General features: G+C 39.6%; 1 protein-coding gene across 11 annotated transcripts in view; it reads right to left on the bottom strand.

Annotated features, from left to right (window-relative positions):
- Window positions 1-369: 369 nt before the first annotated feature.
- Window positions 370-17,920, bottom strand: part of LOC134522731 (E1A-binding protein p400-like) — a 51,561-nt gene continuing 34,010 nt past the window's right edge. For 5 of the 11 annotated variants that reach the window (XM_063350711.1, XM_063350707.1, XM_063350708.1 and 2 more), the window contains 23 exons: window positions 17,521-17,664; window positions 17,056-17,214; window positions 16,703-16,786; window positions 16,011-16,142; window positions 15,850-15,894; window positions 15,589-15,742; window positions 14,890-15,131; window positions 14,164-14,337; window positions 13,874-13,921; window positions 12,719-12,855; window positions 12,094-12,150; window positions 11,888-11,966; window positions 10,923-11,123; window positions 9,805-9,850; window positions 9,604-9,713; window positions 8,775-8,979; window positions 8,091-8,254; window positions 7,535-7,741; window positions 7,037-7,232; window positions 6,317-6,447; window positions 5,548-5,709; window positions 4,754-4,831; window positions 370-2,907 (listed from right to left, as the gene is read on the bottom strand). In XM_063350711.1, the coding sequence (XP_063206781.1) occupies window positions 2,635-2,907; window positions 4,754-4,831; window positions 5,548-5,709; window positions 6,317-6,447; window positions 7,037-7,232; window positions 7,535-7,741; window positions 8,091-8,254; window positions 8,775-8,979; window positions 9,604-9,713; window positions 9,805-9,850; window positions 10,923-11,123; window positions 11,888-11,966; window positions 12,094-12,150; window positions 12,719-12,855; window positions 13,874-13,921; window positions 14,164-14,337; window positions 14,890-15,131; window positions 15,589-15,742; window positions 15,850-15,894; window positions 16,011-16,142; window positions 16,703-16,786; window positions 17,056-17,214; window positions 17,521-17,664 (3,228 nt within the window). In that variant the 3' untranslated portion in view covers window positions 370-2,634. Of the gene's footprint in view, window positions 2,908-4,753; window positions 4,832-5,547; window positions 5,710-6,316; window positions 6,448-7,036; window positions 7,233-7,534; window positions 7,742-8,090; window positions 8,255-8,774; window positions 8,980-9,603; window positions 9,714-9,804; window positions 9,851-10,922; window positions 11,124-11,887; window positions 11,967-12,093; window positions 12,151-12,718; window positions 12,856-13,873; window positions 13,922-14,163; window positions 14,338-14,889; window positions 15,132-15,588; window positions 15,743-15,849; window positions 15,895-16,010; window positions 16,143-16,702; window positions 16,787-17,055; window positions 17,215-17,520; window positions 17,665-17,920 lie in introns of those variants that run through there. The other 6 variants (XM_063350710.1, XM_063350714.1, XM_063350715.1 and 3 more) reach the window with 4 other exon arrangements.

The raw sequence follows: 17,920 nt of genomic DNA, 5'->3' as shown, positions 1-17,920 counted from the left end.
CAGGGAGCGTAGTGATAGGATGAGGTGTAACGGTTTTAAACTGAAAGAGGGGAGATTTAGACTAGATATGAGGAAGAAATTCTTTGCTGTGAGGGCGGTGAGCCCCTGGCCCAGGTTGCCCAGAGAAGCTGTGGCTGCCCCATCCCTGGAGGGGTTCAAGGCCAGGCTGGACGGGGCTTGGAGCAACCTGGGCTGGTGGGAGGTGTCCCTGCCCAGGGCAGGGGGGTGGAATTAGATGATCTTTAAGGTCCCTTCCAACTCTAACCATTCTGTGATTCTATGATGGTGCCCCCTCCGCAGGACAGTGATCCCCCCAGGCCGTGGCGAGCACAGCCTCCCCCACATGGTAGAGAAGGCAGGGCGAGGCGGTGTTATAAAAATGTACACTTTATTACACCTTCAGGTAGGATACATCACTATTCCTTACAATCCTACTGGATCAAGTAACAAACGCTTATGTTCATAAGTTATTTACAGGTTGACTTCCTAACACACTCCTGGGAGAAAGACACATCAAAAGGAAAAAAAGAAGAAAAAAAAAAAAAGGGTGATTTTTATCTTCAGTAACTGACCTAAACAAGAAACAATTGCCTCTTTAGACACCAAATCAGACCAGCACAATGATGCAGTCAACAGCCTCCCCGCTGCTGGAAGTGTTCCCCCACACACAACGTTCATGCACATAAGAGCTAAACATTTAAAAGTAAAACTGGGGCTAACTAAGCAATATTTTTGGATGAGCAACACTATACTGTACACAGTGACAGTTAACCCGTCACCACTGCATTTGCTCTGCGTTTTAAACTATCCTGCTGCCAACACTACCAGTTTCACATCTAGTAACGAAGTTCAGGTAATGGCACAAACCAGTGGGTCAGACGGGTCAGGTGAATACTACTGCATGCACAAACAGCTTAAAAAAATCCCAACAATGCCCCCATACTGGCAGACCTGAGGGTCCAAGAAAGAGAGGATACAGGAGAAAAGCGGTATAAAATTAATATTAATTTAAAAAAATAACCAGGAACGCTGCCTGACCCAGTGTTTACATTCGTGATCTGAAACAGAATGGGCTGCACCTATCCTACTTAAAACAAAGGAGCTGGCTGGGTATTCTTTCTTGTTTAAGCCATTTGCATTACTAGGTACCAAAAGGTGTGTACACACAGAGGTAAGAACAGAAAGATACGCTTCCCTTGCCTTTAAATAGGCTCCCCTCCTAAGAGTAAAAAGGTCACAGAATGGAAAAATAATTTTAAAACCATCTCAGAAAAGGAATGTTATAATTTTTGTCTGAATTTACACCTCGTGCAGTTTTATGGCCAAAGTAAAATAAATCCATTCAAGCCACCAAGAGCTTTTTGATTCCTCACTCAGTGCTGTTTGCAAACAGAGTCTGTTTTTCATTTTATGCAAGAAAAGTAAAGAAAACCCTCGCAGTTCTATGCAGCTTTTTGCTTGGGTTTTTGTTTTGTTTTTTTTTCATAACAATAAGGCAAACTGATTTGGAGGAAGAGGCCACGCTCTATTCACATCCAAAATACCCACCTGAAGATACATTCATCATTAGCTTTAGTAAAAGAATAGTACAAAAGTTAGATCTTACTCTTTACACAGTTGAAGAATTAAGTTTTAGATTTAATTTCGCTATTCCCCGCTTCCCCTAGCCCCCCACCCCCCGAGCTGAAAGCTGAGTAGAAAGTACTGAACATTTAAACATGTTGCAAGAGCAGAATGAAACGGAGAGATTAAATTTTTATCAGTTGGAGTTTCCTTGACAGAAGCCTCATGAGAAACAGCTGTGGATCCTTTGCTTAGCTGTATCCACCGAACAATTCTTTTACAAAAGAAAAATGGGCTACACTTTAATACACATCTACTATCAACACAGTATTTACTCGGTTCATGCCTAAAATATCCATTATCTTAAAGTGAAGTATGAGAATGAGCGCACAGGTTGGGTGATTCAGTAAACTGTACACAAAACTACTAACAAACATTTTAAAAGACTTACAAAAATGGAGAATGAAACTTTTTTTCCTTTTTAATTACATATACTTACAGGTTTTCACATTTATTGGCTAAACTTCGCAGGGAGCACTTCCAATGTGTTAGATCTTCCAGAGGTGTTTACCTCAAGCGAGAACAACACGCAGCTTTTACACAGATGGAAAATACTTTGCTATATTAGCCACACGGTTCTTTGAATGGCTTCGCCGTAGGTATTGAGCACACATCCAAACTATAGCAAAGAACTGCATATTCCCACGGCAGTTTGTGGTATGCTAACATAGATGAATTTTACTGACATTTATGGCATGTTACCTACCATTTTACTTTTCTGAAGCTGGGCAGAATTTAAACATAAGTAATGTTTGCTTTATCTGGTCTGAATGAGCACAGAGAACACTGGCAAAATGCATCTTGTACATATTTTGAGTGCTAAACAGTTGCTAACACGCTGAAGTTATATGAGAGTTTCCATGTTTAAATGTTCACCAGCAAAACACCTTCTGCTAAAAAAAAAAAAATAGAGGTGGTTTGTCTTCATTTTGTATGTTTGGAGTAGCTTCTCACTTGGCTTAGCAAACAAGAAATGCTGTGTTTCCCCGTTATTGCATTTTAATCATTAGTTCAACTTGGTTTAGTCGGTGCCTTTAATCTGACAGTAGGCGTCCTCATTTGTACTTTTGCTTGCTGATTCTGGGCTTCAGGTGTTGCTGGTGTCTGGGCTGGGTTCTGTACACCTGGAGCCTGAATCTGGGGCGATGCTGTTGTCACCACTTGCTGTTGTATCAGTTTCTGCTGGACGACCTGAGCAGTAGCAGTTGTTGCAGGAATCACCTGAACCTGCTGTTGACCTGCTGTCGTCTGAGAAAGTGTCACAGTTTGGGGTTGAGCTTGTACCTAGACATTAGGATGACAAGGCGATTACAAAAGAATAGTTTGGCATTAAACTGAGCATTCATTACATTGCCGCTCTACAGAAGACATCTTACTTAGGTAAGCATTTGCCCTCTTAACTGATAAGCATCTTGGACAGAGTAGGAAGGCTGGGAGGGATTCTGGGAACATGGGCTCTGTGGTTTCACTGAGAAACACCGTTCTGTCACATTTTCTAGAGCCTTATAAATCAGAACTAAGAGCCAAGATGCCTGTAACTGAGATCTCTGTAGTGCAAATCAAAGGACATTCGCCCAGATCCTTTACAGAAGATAAAGGGGAGGTTTAAAAAAAACCCACTGGATAAACAGGAAAATTCCTGTACTGCGGAAGCAGAAGTGAAGGAAGAGTAAGAAGAACAGAGGGATAAATGGAGGATCTAACAAGTTAAAAGGCCGACTCTGCAACCATATTGTAACAATAAATACAGCCACTGCGACTTCCTACCAGTCCCTGACATTACTCTTTCAGACTACAGCTGCCAGTCTCTATTGACAATTTAGGGTACAACAGTTTGAACTCCATCCAGAAATCTAATTTTCATAGCTCTACCCAGAGCAAGGGAGAAAAAACCTCAACTTCTTGTTCAGAGGACAAGGTAATGAAAACTGAGCAGCTTCAGCTGCCTTTGTCAGATGCAGAAGCCAAATGAAGCTGCAAGGGCTTCTCCCAGGGAAAATTAACTCTTGACTGATCCAAGAGGAATCTACTGGGAAGTGCTAAAAATGCAGGTAAAAAGAATGCCACGTACGCATCAAGACCGCAGTTTTAAAAATACTCAGCATGGCCTAATCCTACTCCCACTGATGTTACTGGCGTGTGCGGGAGGGGAGCTGTTTATTTGTCTTTTTACCATCGACTCCAACAGTCCCAGAGTTATGCCAACGTCAATGACTTTTGAAAACCTTGTCCCTTGAAAAATTACCTAGGAACTCTTAGCGACTACAGAGGCCAACTCAGCTTGTGTTGACTGATGAGGTTTCTACTCCCTGCTGTCTACCTTGCCCTTGAAGCATTCACATCTGAGGTGGTTATGAGTCAGCTGATATCGCTTTATCATCGTTTTAAGATAAACAGTCACAGATTTTATTCCGCACTAAAACACTGCACTATAACCTGTGATAGATTAAGAGCCGATTGGTTCAGATTTTTGTGCACCAAAGGCAATAACTTCATCCACCATCCAAAGTTCAATCATTCCTGCCAATCAACAGCGTAAGTTATGCCTGTTGCTAATGGTCTGAAAGGCATTGTTCTGAACAGCGTTAAACAAATTGCCTGGTAGTTAGGGGAGGGGAAACCAAAGCATCTCACCTTCTCTTGCCCTAGTCCCATCTGTTATCATACCACATTTAGAACAGATACCACACCATTCTGACTTTTACAACACACTTGGCACAGCTTTACGAACTGGAATAAACCAACTGGTAACCTTGATTTGTCCCAGTTTTCATAGAACAAACTCAGATGGTGCTCATTACTTCAATTATTTGCTATCTTGACTATACATCACAAGAAAACAATTTTTAAAAAATTCTTTCATCTGTAGAAAATATTTTTTTAAAATCTGTTTTTCAGCTTATCTACAGTGGTGAGCAAACATTGCTCCATCTACCAAAGTTTTAGACTAGAGAATATACAGCAGCTGACTCAGTATTCACATGATTCATTTTTCTAGTCGGGCACTTGCTATATCCTTCAAAAATACTGCCTATGCCACACATAAGATGGAAAATACACATATTTCAAATAAACGAGCTTTCAGTAAGATCGTGTTTCTAGCGCTATATTTGACAAGCACAAAACCTACCTGTTGGGAGACTGAAACCATCTGTTGAATGTTGGCAACAGTAGCCTGTTGCTGGACCACTTGTGGAAGTTTTGCAACCTGCAGGGACATGAAATAAAGATATGGTCAAAATAAAAAATTGCTAATAGCAGCAAAACACCACACCTATCAAAACTGCTACCAGGTGAAATCCTTTCCAGAGTCCTGTTCATGGTAAGTTGCAGCTCGGCATTCTCAGTACTTTTGTAAAACTTTTTACATCAGTACATTGAAGAACTTAGCTGGGAGAGGAAGAATAAAAGTCGTATATGCAATATTAACTGCAACATACTCGTCTCCTCCTAACTATACATAAAATTGAAGGAAGCACAGAAGTTCTAACGGGCTACATTATCTTAGATATACTTCTAAAAGAGTAAGGCTTCCAGTTCCTAATCCTCTTCTCTTTCCTTGCTTAGACTGACCCAGTTATGCAGAAGAGAAGACAACTGAACTGTCTTCAGAGGCAGCACCAGAAAACAAGAACAACTCTGGCTCAGTTTTCCTTAGTAAACACAGTATAAAATCCCTTGCTTAACAAAAAGGAGTGACTCAATTTATTTCAAAGAGGAGAGGCAAACTTATAGCTCAGATAGTTCCTCTGACCTGCTACAAGGCCACATATTCAGCACCAATGAATTTTATTATAAAGTCAATTTAAACAAATGTGTGACTAGAATTAATATGAGTGGGTGCTAAAATGCTACATCACCTGTCATCTTTACAATTCTCCAGTCACAGCCGAGCTTAAAGGTGTAAATCTGTGTTACCTGTACCTGAATCTGGGCCTGTACTTGCTGCGTTCCACCTGGTTTCTGGGTTTGGGAAATCGGAGTTGTCAAGAACTGTGTTTTAATGGCAGGCTGGGTAGTGTAAGTTACTTTTTGTTGCTGTGAAGTCTGTTGTTGGGTTTGGACTGTAACCTGTTGAGCATTTATCTGCAGAAGAGAAAAAACAGGCATCAATGACTACAAAATATATGTGTATTTTAAATAACGGGTATGTAGTTAACAAGATTAATTACACTTAATTACTGACATAAAATCCTCCCAGGATTAGTAAAAGCAAAATAAGCACTAGGCAAAAGCTTTCATGCATTTATACAAATATTCTGAATCACTTGAGTATTTACTGAAAAGGTTCTCTCTTACACAAGTGCACACATACGCGCACTTCATACGATAACGCACTTCCAAAAAACCACGTTGGTGGCTGGTTGACAGCAAAGTCCATGAGAACATAACATTTCAGGAAAAAGTATATTTTCCACAAATTATATTGTAAACCAGGAAAAACTTTGGAAATGTTCCGCATTTGGTTATATTAGAAATGACTAAGGAGAATCTTAATCTTTGTTACTTAGAAAAGAAAATCCCGTTTGGGGCATGAGAAATCAGCACCTGACAAAGCACATGAGAAACCATATACTTAAGGTTCACCCCTAGAAATACTGACGGACTCTCTAGGAGCGTCCTTGTAACTCGGAGCTGAAGCTTTACAACCACAGAAGCGTTACCTAAGTCAGTGGGAGAGACAAACAAGTACCTTTTGCTGCACAGTCGCTTGACCCTGTGCAACCTGAGGCTGGATAGCTTTCTGTTGCTGTGCTGCTTGATGATGCTTCAGTTTTAGAAGCTGCTGGACATGCAGTGGCTGTGCAACTACTGTCTGGCCTCCTGAAAATGACAAAAATAATTAGAACTGTAAGAGTCTTCATTTTATTGCTTTGTCCCAGTAATCACAGCTTGGAAACACAGATTGTGCTTTTTATAGACTTACACATCTGCATAGCTTTGAGCACTAATAACCCCACTGATTTTAATGGGAATAAGACATATGATTTTGGCAGCGAAGGAAAAAACATCCTGTTATCCAAGGGCACAAGTAAGCTAACTTTGTGTTCTAACAATGATCTTCCTACAGGAAGAATTCTGTCACAGTATAGGAGACAGTTACGAAATACAAGTTTTCCTATTTCCCTTTTGCATTTTAAGAAAAACAATTAAATTACCATGTCTTTCTTTTCAAAACTCTATCTGCTCGCCAACCAACCACATCTGTCTAAAGAATCATGCTAACCTCTAGATTAAATGGCATAAGCTCGATTCTCTTAACCTCATTTTAGAAACAAACTGGAATGCAACCTCTATCACTTCAGTTTTTAAAAAGCGCAAGTGTCCCACAGAAGACATTATTTGAAACATCCTACCTTTACAAAAGTGGGATTTAAAATTTTATCGTGTTTCAGCAAGTTTGTTGACGTACCTGCTGCTTTCTGTGGCTGCCCAATGGCAACACTAATGCCTGCAACAGTAACGGGGAGGGTAGTGACTCCTGCAGACGACACGACAGCAGCTGGAACAGATACCACCGGCGGCTTTGCCAAAGCAACTTGTGCCGCTTGCGGAGTTTGGGCCTGGATCTGTCCTTGTGCTTGAAGCTGGGAAGCAGGAACACGAGTCTAAGCAGTAAGGAATGAAGATTATTGTACTGGCACACAAAATACTTGCTGCATGTAACAGGTCATCATAAAGTGATAGTTGTAAACATTTCTAAAGATAATTGCTCCTTTACAGTAATCCACTTCAGAGATGGTAACAGTGGTTAAGTGCAACTTAAAGCTATTTATGCTACAGCTGTATTTTTTGTACTAAGTAATGCAAAGGGCACTCGTGTGCATGAATGACCAGTATCCAGTTCATTTAAACCTACAAAGAGCGTAAGGTGTTTAAGACTGTTTTTGCAAAATCAAAGACAACTTACAAGACGAGCGACTTGCAGGTTTGTCACAGTCGTGCCTGTGAGAACTGCGCCAGGACGAGGTGCTGTGACAGCAGTGAGTTGTTGAGTTTGCTGCTGCTGCTGCACTTGTACTTGTGCCGTTTGCTGCTGCGCCCCTTGCTGCGTCTGCTGCGCTGCCTGCTGCTGGGGGAGCTGCAGCTTCTGCTTCTGCAACTTGATCAACTGTTCCTGCAAAAATCAAACACTTCCATCATTTCCAATCTTTTACATTACTACAGGAAAAAAACGGAGGTGAAACTGGAGCTTTTAAGGAGAAACATTCTATGCCAGACCTTAGTTAAGATGGAAAAGCTAAGAATGCAACTCCTTTACACAACGGGTCACTGGTGACAAAGTAATAGTAAGTGCTTCACATCCTGACCTACTGCGATAGTGGTACTGTTTGAAATGGCTGTCCTTTAAGAAGGAGTTGCATGTCACTCTACCCCAAGGAAACAGGATACAACACACACTGCTAATGATGCTTACAGTAACAACGAGAGTAACATGTCACGTTACTTCAGAAGCATTTCCTCACCTGTGACAATTTCCCTACAGTTTTTATCTGAGCTGGAGACTGGGCTTGTGCCTGAGCCTGGATCTGTGGGACCTGCACCTGAGCCGCCTGCTGCTGCTGTTGCCTCAGAAGCTGGAAGTGAGCAGGGGTGATTGTTTTGCCAGACAGCTGGACCGTTGGTGTAGCTGTGAATAAAGAAAACACAAAATGCTCCGAAGAAAGCTTTTCAACATTCAATTTAATTCATTGATTTCACCTGAAAAGCCAAGCTGTTAAATGTGTCTTTTTCCGCTCCAGCACAGTTTGTGGGCTAACTACAAATAACACCACGTTAGCATAAACATGATGTAAAAGCAGAGTAAATAATAAAATATACGTTCCTTTCTTCACAATGGTTTTCAGTCAAGACAGACAATTCAAATATTTTACTGCTAGATTATTAATAATCTTTTTTAATTGTAATGCCTAGGGGCCAAGCAGCTCTCTATAGCAACACTTCATCCAGAAATACTGGAAAAAAATGTAATCTGAGCACCAACAAGTGCCGAGCACCAACAAGTGAAAAATCATAGCATTGTTTAATAGTGCTGCCAACAAATCCAGACTTTAAATACTGCGGGGCTATGGTGGTCAAGTAACCTGCAGAAATTCGGGGGCCCTTTACGTACCCTCAAAAAAAAAGATCCCTAAGTACACAATTATTACCTGGTGTAACTTGAGTCACCAAAGATCTTGTCTGGGTCTGCACGGGTGTTAAGTTTGTAGTTACTACTGCTGACGCTGTCACTGATGTTACCGCACGAACTCCCTGGGTAGATGCTATGGTCACCAGTTCTGTGGAAGCAGCAGGCGCTGCCGCCGTCCGCTGCTGCGTGTGTACCACTTGTGCAGTTGCAGTGCCTCCCGAAGTCTGAAAAGGAACAAAGTCATTATTTCTCACAGTTTCCATCCCTCACATAAAGCTACAGAACTTTATGGAAATGGACTGTACAATTTTAAAAACAAAGATCAAAAAATGCAAAAGCAAAGAAGGTCCAAAACTTTCTAACACATCTCTCTGTTTGGGTAAGTCTAATAATCAGCACCTGGTTACATCTTTTTCAAACAGGCTGATCACCAAACCCTTAACTACTTTATGGAAATTTGATTTCACTACCTTTCAATTTTTTGCTTTATCTTCCGTAGTCTTAAGCCATTAAAATAATAATAAAGATAATAATTAACAAAGCACAAAACAGTTACAGGCTGGGAATGATAATGGCATAATATATTGTCTATGACAGCACTCGTCTACAAACTATTTTTAACAGTAGTATCTATTAGGCACTTTTTTCTGATAAACTGTCCCGGTGCATTCTGATATTTTGGTAAGGAAGAGGGGTTTGCTAGACACACGTGACACAGTGACACACGTGAAATTTGCAAGAAGCAAAGTTTCTGGTAACACGGAAAGCTAAAGAACAAAACAGATACGCTGATAAAACGCTCAACCGAGATCAGTCCAGGGACACAACCAGAGATGAGATCTACTCACAGTCAGCGTTCCAGGTATAACAGGTGAAGCCAGACGTTTATTGATGGGCTGAAAGGTAGCAGCAGGGACTCCAGCAACGGTATTCACTATTACATTTCCACTCACTGTAGCTGAAAGCAAGCCAAGATTAAACGTGAGAATCTAAAAATGAAAATCCGAATGTCCTATCATCTCCAATGCCTAATTATAAAGTCTTCTTACCAGTCTGTATACTTGTTCCTGTAACTGCTGTTTTGATCGTGCCCGCCTATTTAGAAGACAATTGAGGTAACAGTTCAGCAAAACAATAAAAGAAAACTCAATATAGCTCTTATGCTACTATGCTGTTTAACACAATGCTGTATTCTAGAAGTGACAAAATAAGAAAAATGCAATAAAATGCACTGATACTTCTGCAGTTGTTCATTCATTCTACACATCAACAGCAACTGATGGACATATTAGGATTCTGTCATGCTAACGAGCAATTGGAGACCAGTCAAATGTTTGGTAAATAGCAGTCATACGACATACTTGTTAGCAGAAGAAGGGAGCAATATATTTCTCTGGTGCACCACAGACAACCACTCACACACGACCATCACCGAGCAGCAGACAGAGCAATACGTATGGGTCAGAACCCATCCTCTGTCTCTTTCTGTAAAAGCTGTAGTATTCTTGCCTTTCAACAAGCAAAACAAAATCACCACTGCCTGCACACGTTAGCGTGCAAACTGGATCGGCTCTAAAAACAAACGCCTTGGACTGCCATCAGATTCATTAAAACAGACTCTAGATTTAACAAAGCCATGAAAATTTTGCACAGATTTGCAATAAAACAACCATGATAGGTCCTGTAAAATGCAACATTCCACTTGCCTTGCAAAGGTTAACAAAGCTTTGGTTTTTAAGCTACTTTAACAGCGTAGCTTTCAGCTACGTTCTCTTTATTCTCCCAAGTTCTCTGTATAAACATTGTTCAGTGACAGTGGAAATGTATTTGCTCAGACTTGATTAAATTAAATTAAAGTCTAAACTGAAAAAAGGCAAAAAATCTTTGCAAAGATTTTCCACCAGTGGTGTTTTTCCACCTCAGAATGCCAAGACCTATTGCTGTAATAGTACGAAAAAAGTCTTAATAAATAAGAACAAAGACATCCAGCATGTTCAGGAAAAAAAAAAAAAACAAAACAAAAACAAAGAAAGAAAGAAATAACCTTTATCTCACTATACTGACCTAAAATTCTCACTTTCCAGAGACAACAAAACACGTAAATATGGTACACACAGAGAAGAACTGAAGTTACTACATCAGAGGCACCAAGTTCTCCCTTTCTTACCAGTACTGCTGTGTTGGCCACAGTAGTTGCTGCAGTCTGCACCACTGCCTGTGGCTGCTGAACTACCTGCGCCTGAGCCTGCGGCTGTGGTTGGGCTTGTGCTTGCTGTACGGCTGGCTGCTGAGCTTGCTGCTGGCCGGCTTGCTGCTGCTGCGCCTGCGGGCCTGTCTGCTGCTGAGCCCTCTGCTGTTCAGCCAGAGCCTAGGAAATCAAGGTGTGAGCCTCAGAGTCTTCAAAATAGCGCACATAACAATCAGGATGTATTTTTTTTAAAAAAACAGAACAACAAACAAAACCCTTTTAATTCCAAGGATGTATTATATACGTGCGTGTGCAGATACAGCACACAAATTTGTCTTCACCGTAATTTTCTAGCTGCAAGTTACATGACCTAACTAGTTTCAAAGTAAAGGTATATATATATTCATGGTTATTCAGGCTGCCCAGGGAAGTGGTTGAGGCACCATCCCTGGAGGTATTTAAAAGATGGGTAGACATAGTGCTTAGCGATATAGTTTAGTGATGGTTTTTGTCAGAGTTCGATCGATGGTTGGACTAGATGATCTGAAAGCTCCCTTTCAACCTGGGCAATTCTATGATTCTATATGGCTTAAAACATAGCACAACAAGTGATTTGCCATCAACAAGCAAGGACAAGCATCTCTTTCTGAATAATACAAGAAAGGAGCTACAAAATGGTCAAGAATAAAACAAGATTTTTACATACTTTTAGTATCTTTTCCAAAAAGATGCTTCTAAAGAACGAGTGTGACATACAGGCCCAAGGAAAGGTCCCACTTTGGACCTTGGATATCTAAACCTTAGTACATGAACAATCTGCAGCTGCCCATAACATCTACTGCGCGGCCAAACTTCCCCCAGGAGGCATCTTCTCTTGTACTTCCTCTGTTGCTTAGTTTTTTTAATTACTGCAGTCATGTATATGGCTGAGATGGAGACCGTACCTTTTTCTCTTTTGCAATACGTTCTGCTCGGAGGGATGCAACTTGAATTGGAGGAAGTGGCTTATCATAGTTGATTCCACTATAAACAAAGACAAGACAAAGCACATGATCGTTAAAAATATATAACTGAAAGTTAAAAAAGAAAAGAAGAAAAAAAAAAGCACTTTTATGCAATTCGTAACTCTTTCAAGTCAGAGAGTGCCCACCTTTCTGCAAGCACTGATGCATGCTTTGGATTCTTCTGGAAAGGATTCATGCCAAGTCTGAAATTGAGCAAAACCGTATTACTGGAGACAGAAACAACTTAAAACCAATATTTAATTTCACATGTTTTAGTGGATGACACTGCAGTTTTGGCGAAGTTTTCATGATATTCCCACCAGTACTGGAGCCTGCATATAGATAGACATTTTAAGACCAACCCAGGGTAATTATTAAATGAATACCGAAAAAGTTACTGCAGGAATATACATAGAAAACAACGTACTACTAAACAGCATAGACATCAAAATGTTTACAATTCAGGCAAATGGAAAGTGTAGTTTATAAAGTAGATTTAAAAAAACCCAAACACAACAATGGAGTGCTCTTCTGCTCTTAATCACACAAAACAAATTCATGCAGCGAGTAAAAGCTAACCCAAACACATGAAATATGAAGATGTTCCAATAACTGAAGGCCGGGATGCAAGGTAAGAGATCAAGAACGGAGAAACAAAACAGCAATTTGAAACAGAGCATAAAATAACTCTCGGTCGCGAGCGCAATTCAGAACAGAGTTTCCAGGATATCAGTGGTGACAGGGACATTGAATGATCCCAGTTAAACTTACAGAGGTTTGATAGGTGGACTTCTTTTCCCTGCAATCATTTTCATCATCTCAAAATGATTAGTGTAAAGTTGCGTGTGGGTGGCACCCTCATCTTGAGCATAGATCTGATTGGTACGAAGTGGGCGACTGTTTTTAGTCTAAAAAAAAGAAAACAAACCAACTTTCAATTGCGAACACACCCACGTGGCATTTTGTCTATGTATAAACACATGGTGCGCTTGTAGGTTATTTAAAAACGTACTCCAACATATCTATCACAGACTGGTTTCTGCCTCGTGTCACTGATAACTTACTGTTACACAAAACTCTATGGGAAATATATAAAGAAAGAGCAAAATAAGGAGCAGTTCTCACGGTCACACTGGCATCAGCACTTGGGGACATACGAAATGGCAAACTCTAATTTGAAAAAGAATCTTTGCTTTAGTTTAGATTTTGCAAGTTTAATTCAGTACCCAAACCAAGAGCCCATTAGTTTACAGTTATGCATAGCGCACACATAATGTAATAAAACCATCACTGCACTGCTCTCCCAACACAGCTACGTTAACATCCAGCACACCATGCCACTCTAACATTTGGCTTCTCCTAAGTAGAAACTGCCAGTCAGGGACAAACCTGCTTATTAGTCAGAGAATGGGACTACAGCCAAGAAGTTCTAGATTTTCTACCCAGTTCTGTCACTAAATTGCTGTATGGTTTGGAAGAAGTTGCTTATAATCATGGAATTTGTTTTTGTTTCTGTAGCATACTATCATCCTCATTTACTAAAAGGTGTTTCAAGCATTAAATTCACTATATATTCGTAATCCGCTCAGACCCTAGCATGAAGTACATCCTTTATAGATCTAAGTACCGTCAAAATAATCAGGACGAGTTACATGGTGGTTGTTAGGTGGAAAAATACCCACTACAGTTTAAGTGAAATCACAAACTTCTTGTATGACTTAAAATTTATCTACCAAATCCAAAAGCTGAAGTCTGGTGTCAATCCACTGTAACAACTAAGAAAGGAAAATAAATTTGGAATTTTAATTGATGTTTCAGAACTCAAGTAACACTCAACATGGATCTCATATGAATTATCTGCCCACCTCCATTGCTGCTAAATACCACAGTGTCTAGATTTGATTTTGAAAGAATACCAATGCACACCTTATAAATACTTTTTGTCTTCTTTTTAGGATTAGCTTCGTACATTAGCTGTAAAATAAGAAGGAAAGTTAGATGATCTTTTGTGGAAGATTTTGTTCAGCTGCTTTTTCTTTTCAAAGAAATCACATAAAATAAGTGGAAATCCTGATGAGGATAATTTTATAATCTTTTAAAAGTTATTTATTTACACTGTTGAAACATTTAACAAAAAACAAGTGTTTACGGAGATAAGGAAAAAAACTCTACAAACTTAAGGTAAAAAAAAGACGCATCATTCTATGTAAACTCACCTTTCCTTCTTCCCTTGGAATAATGACATTTTCGTATCTGTTTCGGCATTGTTTTGGTGAGCGATAGACTCTGCTGCAGGAGTTAACAACATCGCTAACAAGGTCCCAATTGGGAGTATGTGCTGGCGATACAACAGCAAGATTTAATGGAAGCTCCAGCAGCTGCTTCACTGCCTACAATAGATAAAGGTACAAAAGCTTCAGACGACAAATCGTTCCAATCGTTCCAAACCTACCCTTATCTGCAGGGATCCACACACCATTACTACAACGATACAGATAGCTTAGGGCTCAGGCTACGTGTTCACCTACGTTCTCAGAGAATAAATGAGCATAAAATGCCATTATGCAGGCTAACGTGCAGGAGAACACTTGGGGATTAGTATAAGGGGAACAGAGAGCTGCCATTCAAGTGCTGATCTCTTCTCAAAGGTGGGGAGAACCTTAGCTGCATTATTTCAGGCAGCACAACTGATCTGGAACAACAGTAAGTGGTCTCCACAACAAAAATAGGACTTAATCATGCATTCTGTAGCTTAACCTTTAATTTTTCCTTAAAGGAACACAAATGATAGGCAATATGTTCTGAGCTACGTCAGCAAAATGCCAAACTAACCATTAAGAATTAGAAATAACCTTGAAGAGATAAACTGCAGAAAGAGCCATTTCTGAAATTAGAAGCAAAAATACAATAAATAACAGCAGCAAGTGCAGGTATCATCTGACCTGCAGAAGTGCCCAGTCTTCACTGATCAACCACTCTGGATTATCCTGTCCAGCCTCAGCAGCTGGTTTGACAAGAGTCGGCAAAGGCTTTGCAAACTGCGTTTGTTGTTTCAACAAGATGTTTTTCTTTTGCTCTTTGCCCTCTCGGCGCATTTTCAACATTCCTGGAGTTGCTCGATCAAAAAGTGAACGAGGCGGAATAACTGTCTCTCCATGACGCTGCTTTTTCTTCCTACCTGCAGCTGAGACAAAAAAAAACCCCAACAACCAACATTCTTGGTAAATAGTTACTACCATTCTTTGATTCTTCTGCTACTTAGAGCCGCAAAACGTTCCTACATGTGTCCAGAGTATTCCCCACTGCTTCTTAAAAGTGTACTGTCAGTAACTAAAAAGAGCCTGGCATAAAGTAAAATTAGCCATGTCCTAACTCACATAGCAGAATGCCTCTTTTCTAGAAGTGTCCTTTTAAAAACACCTCTATGTCTAAATAAAGACACACTGTAAGAACTGGGGCTTCCAGTGATTCTATTGCTTTGAGACCACAGTGAGACAAGAATTTTCATCTCTTCAAACCTGCAAATTTGATCTTTACTGGACCAGACATGCAAGAGGTATGAAAAAAACCCTGATTTTTTTTTTTTTTTTTTTTTAAACTTTCAGCAATAAATCTCAGAAGAGTTTTGAAGAAACATTTACCAGATGGATCTGTTTTGTGTCGTTTTCGTTCCTTCCTAACATACACTGGAGGCAACTTTGATTCTGGAATAGGGGTGGTATCATACATCAGGCACATAACAGAATCAATGTAGATATCATTGTCATCCTGAGGTGGCGTGGGAGGAGTCCAAAGCTGCAGAGAACAAAATTTGCAGTTACTGCAATATTAAGACTCCACTGATCTTTATTTTTCAAAAAATAAAAAGCCTATTTAGGCTGCCTGGTGTTGCTTTTACTTACTGGCATTATTTCGTTTTGTCCATCTGGACCTTCATAGACGTATTCCTAGAAAGCAAAAAGAGAATACAGTTCAAATGATACAACTGAACCCTGAAGGAAAAGGTATTCTCAGAATAACCAAGAAATACACCATTAAAAAACCAAGATTAATCATGAATTACTTTATTGTATGCATCCTCCCGTGTGTATGTTAGAAGTTCCTCTTCATCCTCCCAAAGCATTTTTTGCTCTTTTTCCTTTAACTCCTTCATATGCTGGACTTCCCACGCTTTCTTTGCAGTTTTCAATTCCATCTAGATGAAAGTCAGACTCGTTATAAACTTTATGCAGTAACAGACACTGGATTTGTATTTTTATGGACAAACTCCTTAAACTTTGACATTTTTAGGCACAGAAATCTTATAGCAATTTCTCAACAGATACTTTCACAATCATTTAGAAGTGATTTTCTGGTCTCTGTTGAGGGTCTTTAAACCCTCAAAATAAAGCAAACTCAGATTTTCAGTTAAACAACTAAGACGACCAGAACACAGCTCCTTTACCCAAATAAACAGGCTCATTGAAATGAATGAAATTTTTTCCCCCACTACCGTTGGAGTACAACAAATATTTGCTGAGCTGTGCTGAAGAAAGTAATTCCCATTTTATAAAACAGAAATTAAGAACTGACACCTGCTTAAACCAAGAAAATCCACAAATAATAAGCTCTCTCTAAGGCATTCTGGTATTCATAAAGTATAGCAAGAGATGATCACAGCACTCCACGTCATTGGAGAAATTTCCACTTCACACTGAAAATATAAACCTGCTTGTGCGACAGAACAACATGGAAAAGAAAGATTTGGTTTTTTACCTCATTCAACCGTGGCTCATTCTCATCAACTGAAACGTGGAAGAGCTCTAAATAATTCAAAGCATACTTCTCAATTGGAGTCAGCTGAGAGAATGCATCAAGGAAAAAAAAAGTTAGTATTGAGGATAGTAAAAGAAACGTTAACTGAAGGACAGCGTATCAAAGCTCCCCTTAAAACTAATCTCCCTCTCTGACGGCTTAACGTCTTAAGTCACTAGGAGATTTCCCATCCGTTTAACGGCAGTATCAATCCCATAGACAACAGAGTTGCTTTAAGGCCAGACTGCAAACAAATTGAAATATTTGAACTAAACACCACTTTTTAACCAAATATTCATGTAAAGTCATTGTACCTGATCCACAACAGCAACTAACTCCTGCAGCTGTGAGGGCTCGTCGTTGTATTTTGTCTCACAGAGCTCTGTGATTAAAGGTTCAATGCTTGACTCGGGTCCTATTTCTTGTATGCAATCAGTTGATTCCTCATCCTCTTGTTCAATACTGTTGAGGGCCTTTCAGAAAGACATATTTTAAAAATAATGAAGACTTCAAATATATGGAAAGAAACCCCGTAAGAACTTCACTGAAATCCAACACAAATTTCTGGAATAAGTCTCTGCTGAGGCAAGAGAAACAGTTCCCAGAAAGTACACAGCTCAACCGTGGGCTTTTAGAAGTTTTGTTACAAGGAAAGTGACAAAACATAAAAATACTGGGAAAAGAAATTGACAGAATTTACCCAAATAAAAAAAAAATATGGCAGCTGTTTAATAATAAGGTCACACAGCTGTATTTTTAATGTATGTATTAATAATTACCTCTATGAATGGTCTTGCGACTTTAGGTGAAATATTTTCTGCTGGAGATGGCTCTTGAGAAAGTACTACAAATTCTTCTGCTTTCACTCTAAATCCTGAATCCTCCATAGGAGAATGAACCTCAAACAATTCCTGAATTGTTTGCTTGGTAAGCAAAAAAAAAAAAAAGAAGAAAAAAGAAAAAGTACATTCAGCTTTCAGGACTATTCCATTTTTTATATAACTTTGAATTAGCTCAGGTTCAAGTGACCTTATAAACTATGGACTGAGTAACGAAAAAATAAACCTCTATTCATTATTTCTGAAAAATTGTCTATTTTCTGTTCTGTAGGACAGAGTAGAATAAAGTGTTAACAGTTCATAAACAGGAAAGTCAGAAATATACACTGTCTCATCCTGC

The sequence above is a fragment of the Chroicocephalus ridibundus genome, chromosome 13 (genome assembly GCF_963924245.1).
Source record: "Chroicocephalus ridibundus chromosome 13, bChrRid1.1, whole genome shotgun sequence".
Lineage (NCBI taxonomy): Eukaryota > Metazoa > Chordata > Aves > Charadriiformes > Laridae > Chroicocephalus > Chroicocephalus ridibundus.
This window is presented reverse-complemented; position numbering and strand designations above follow the sequence as displayed.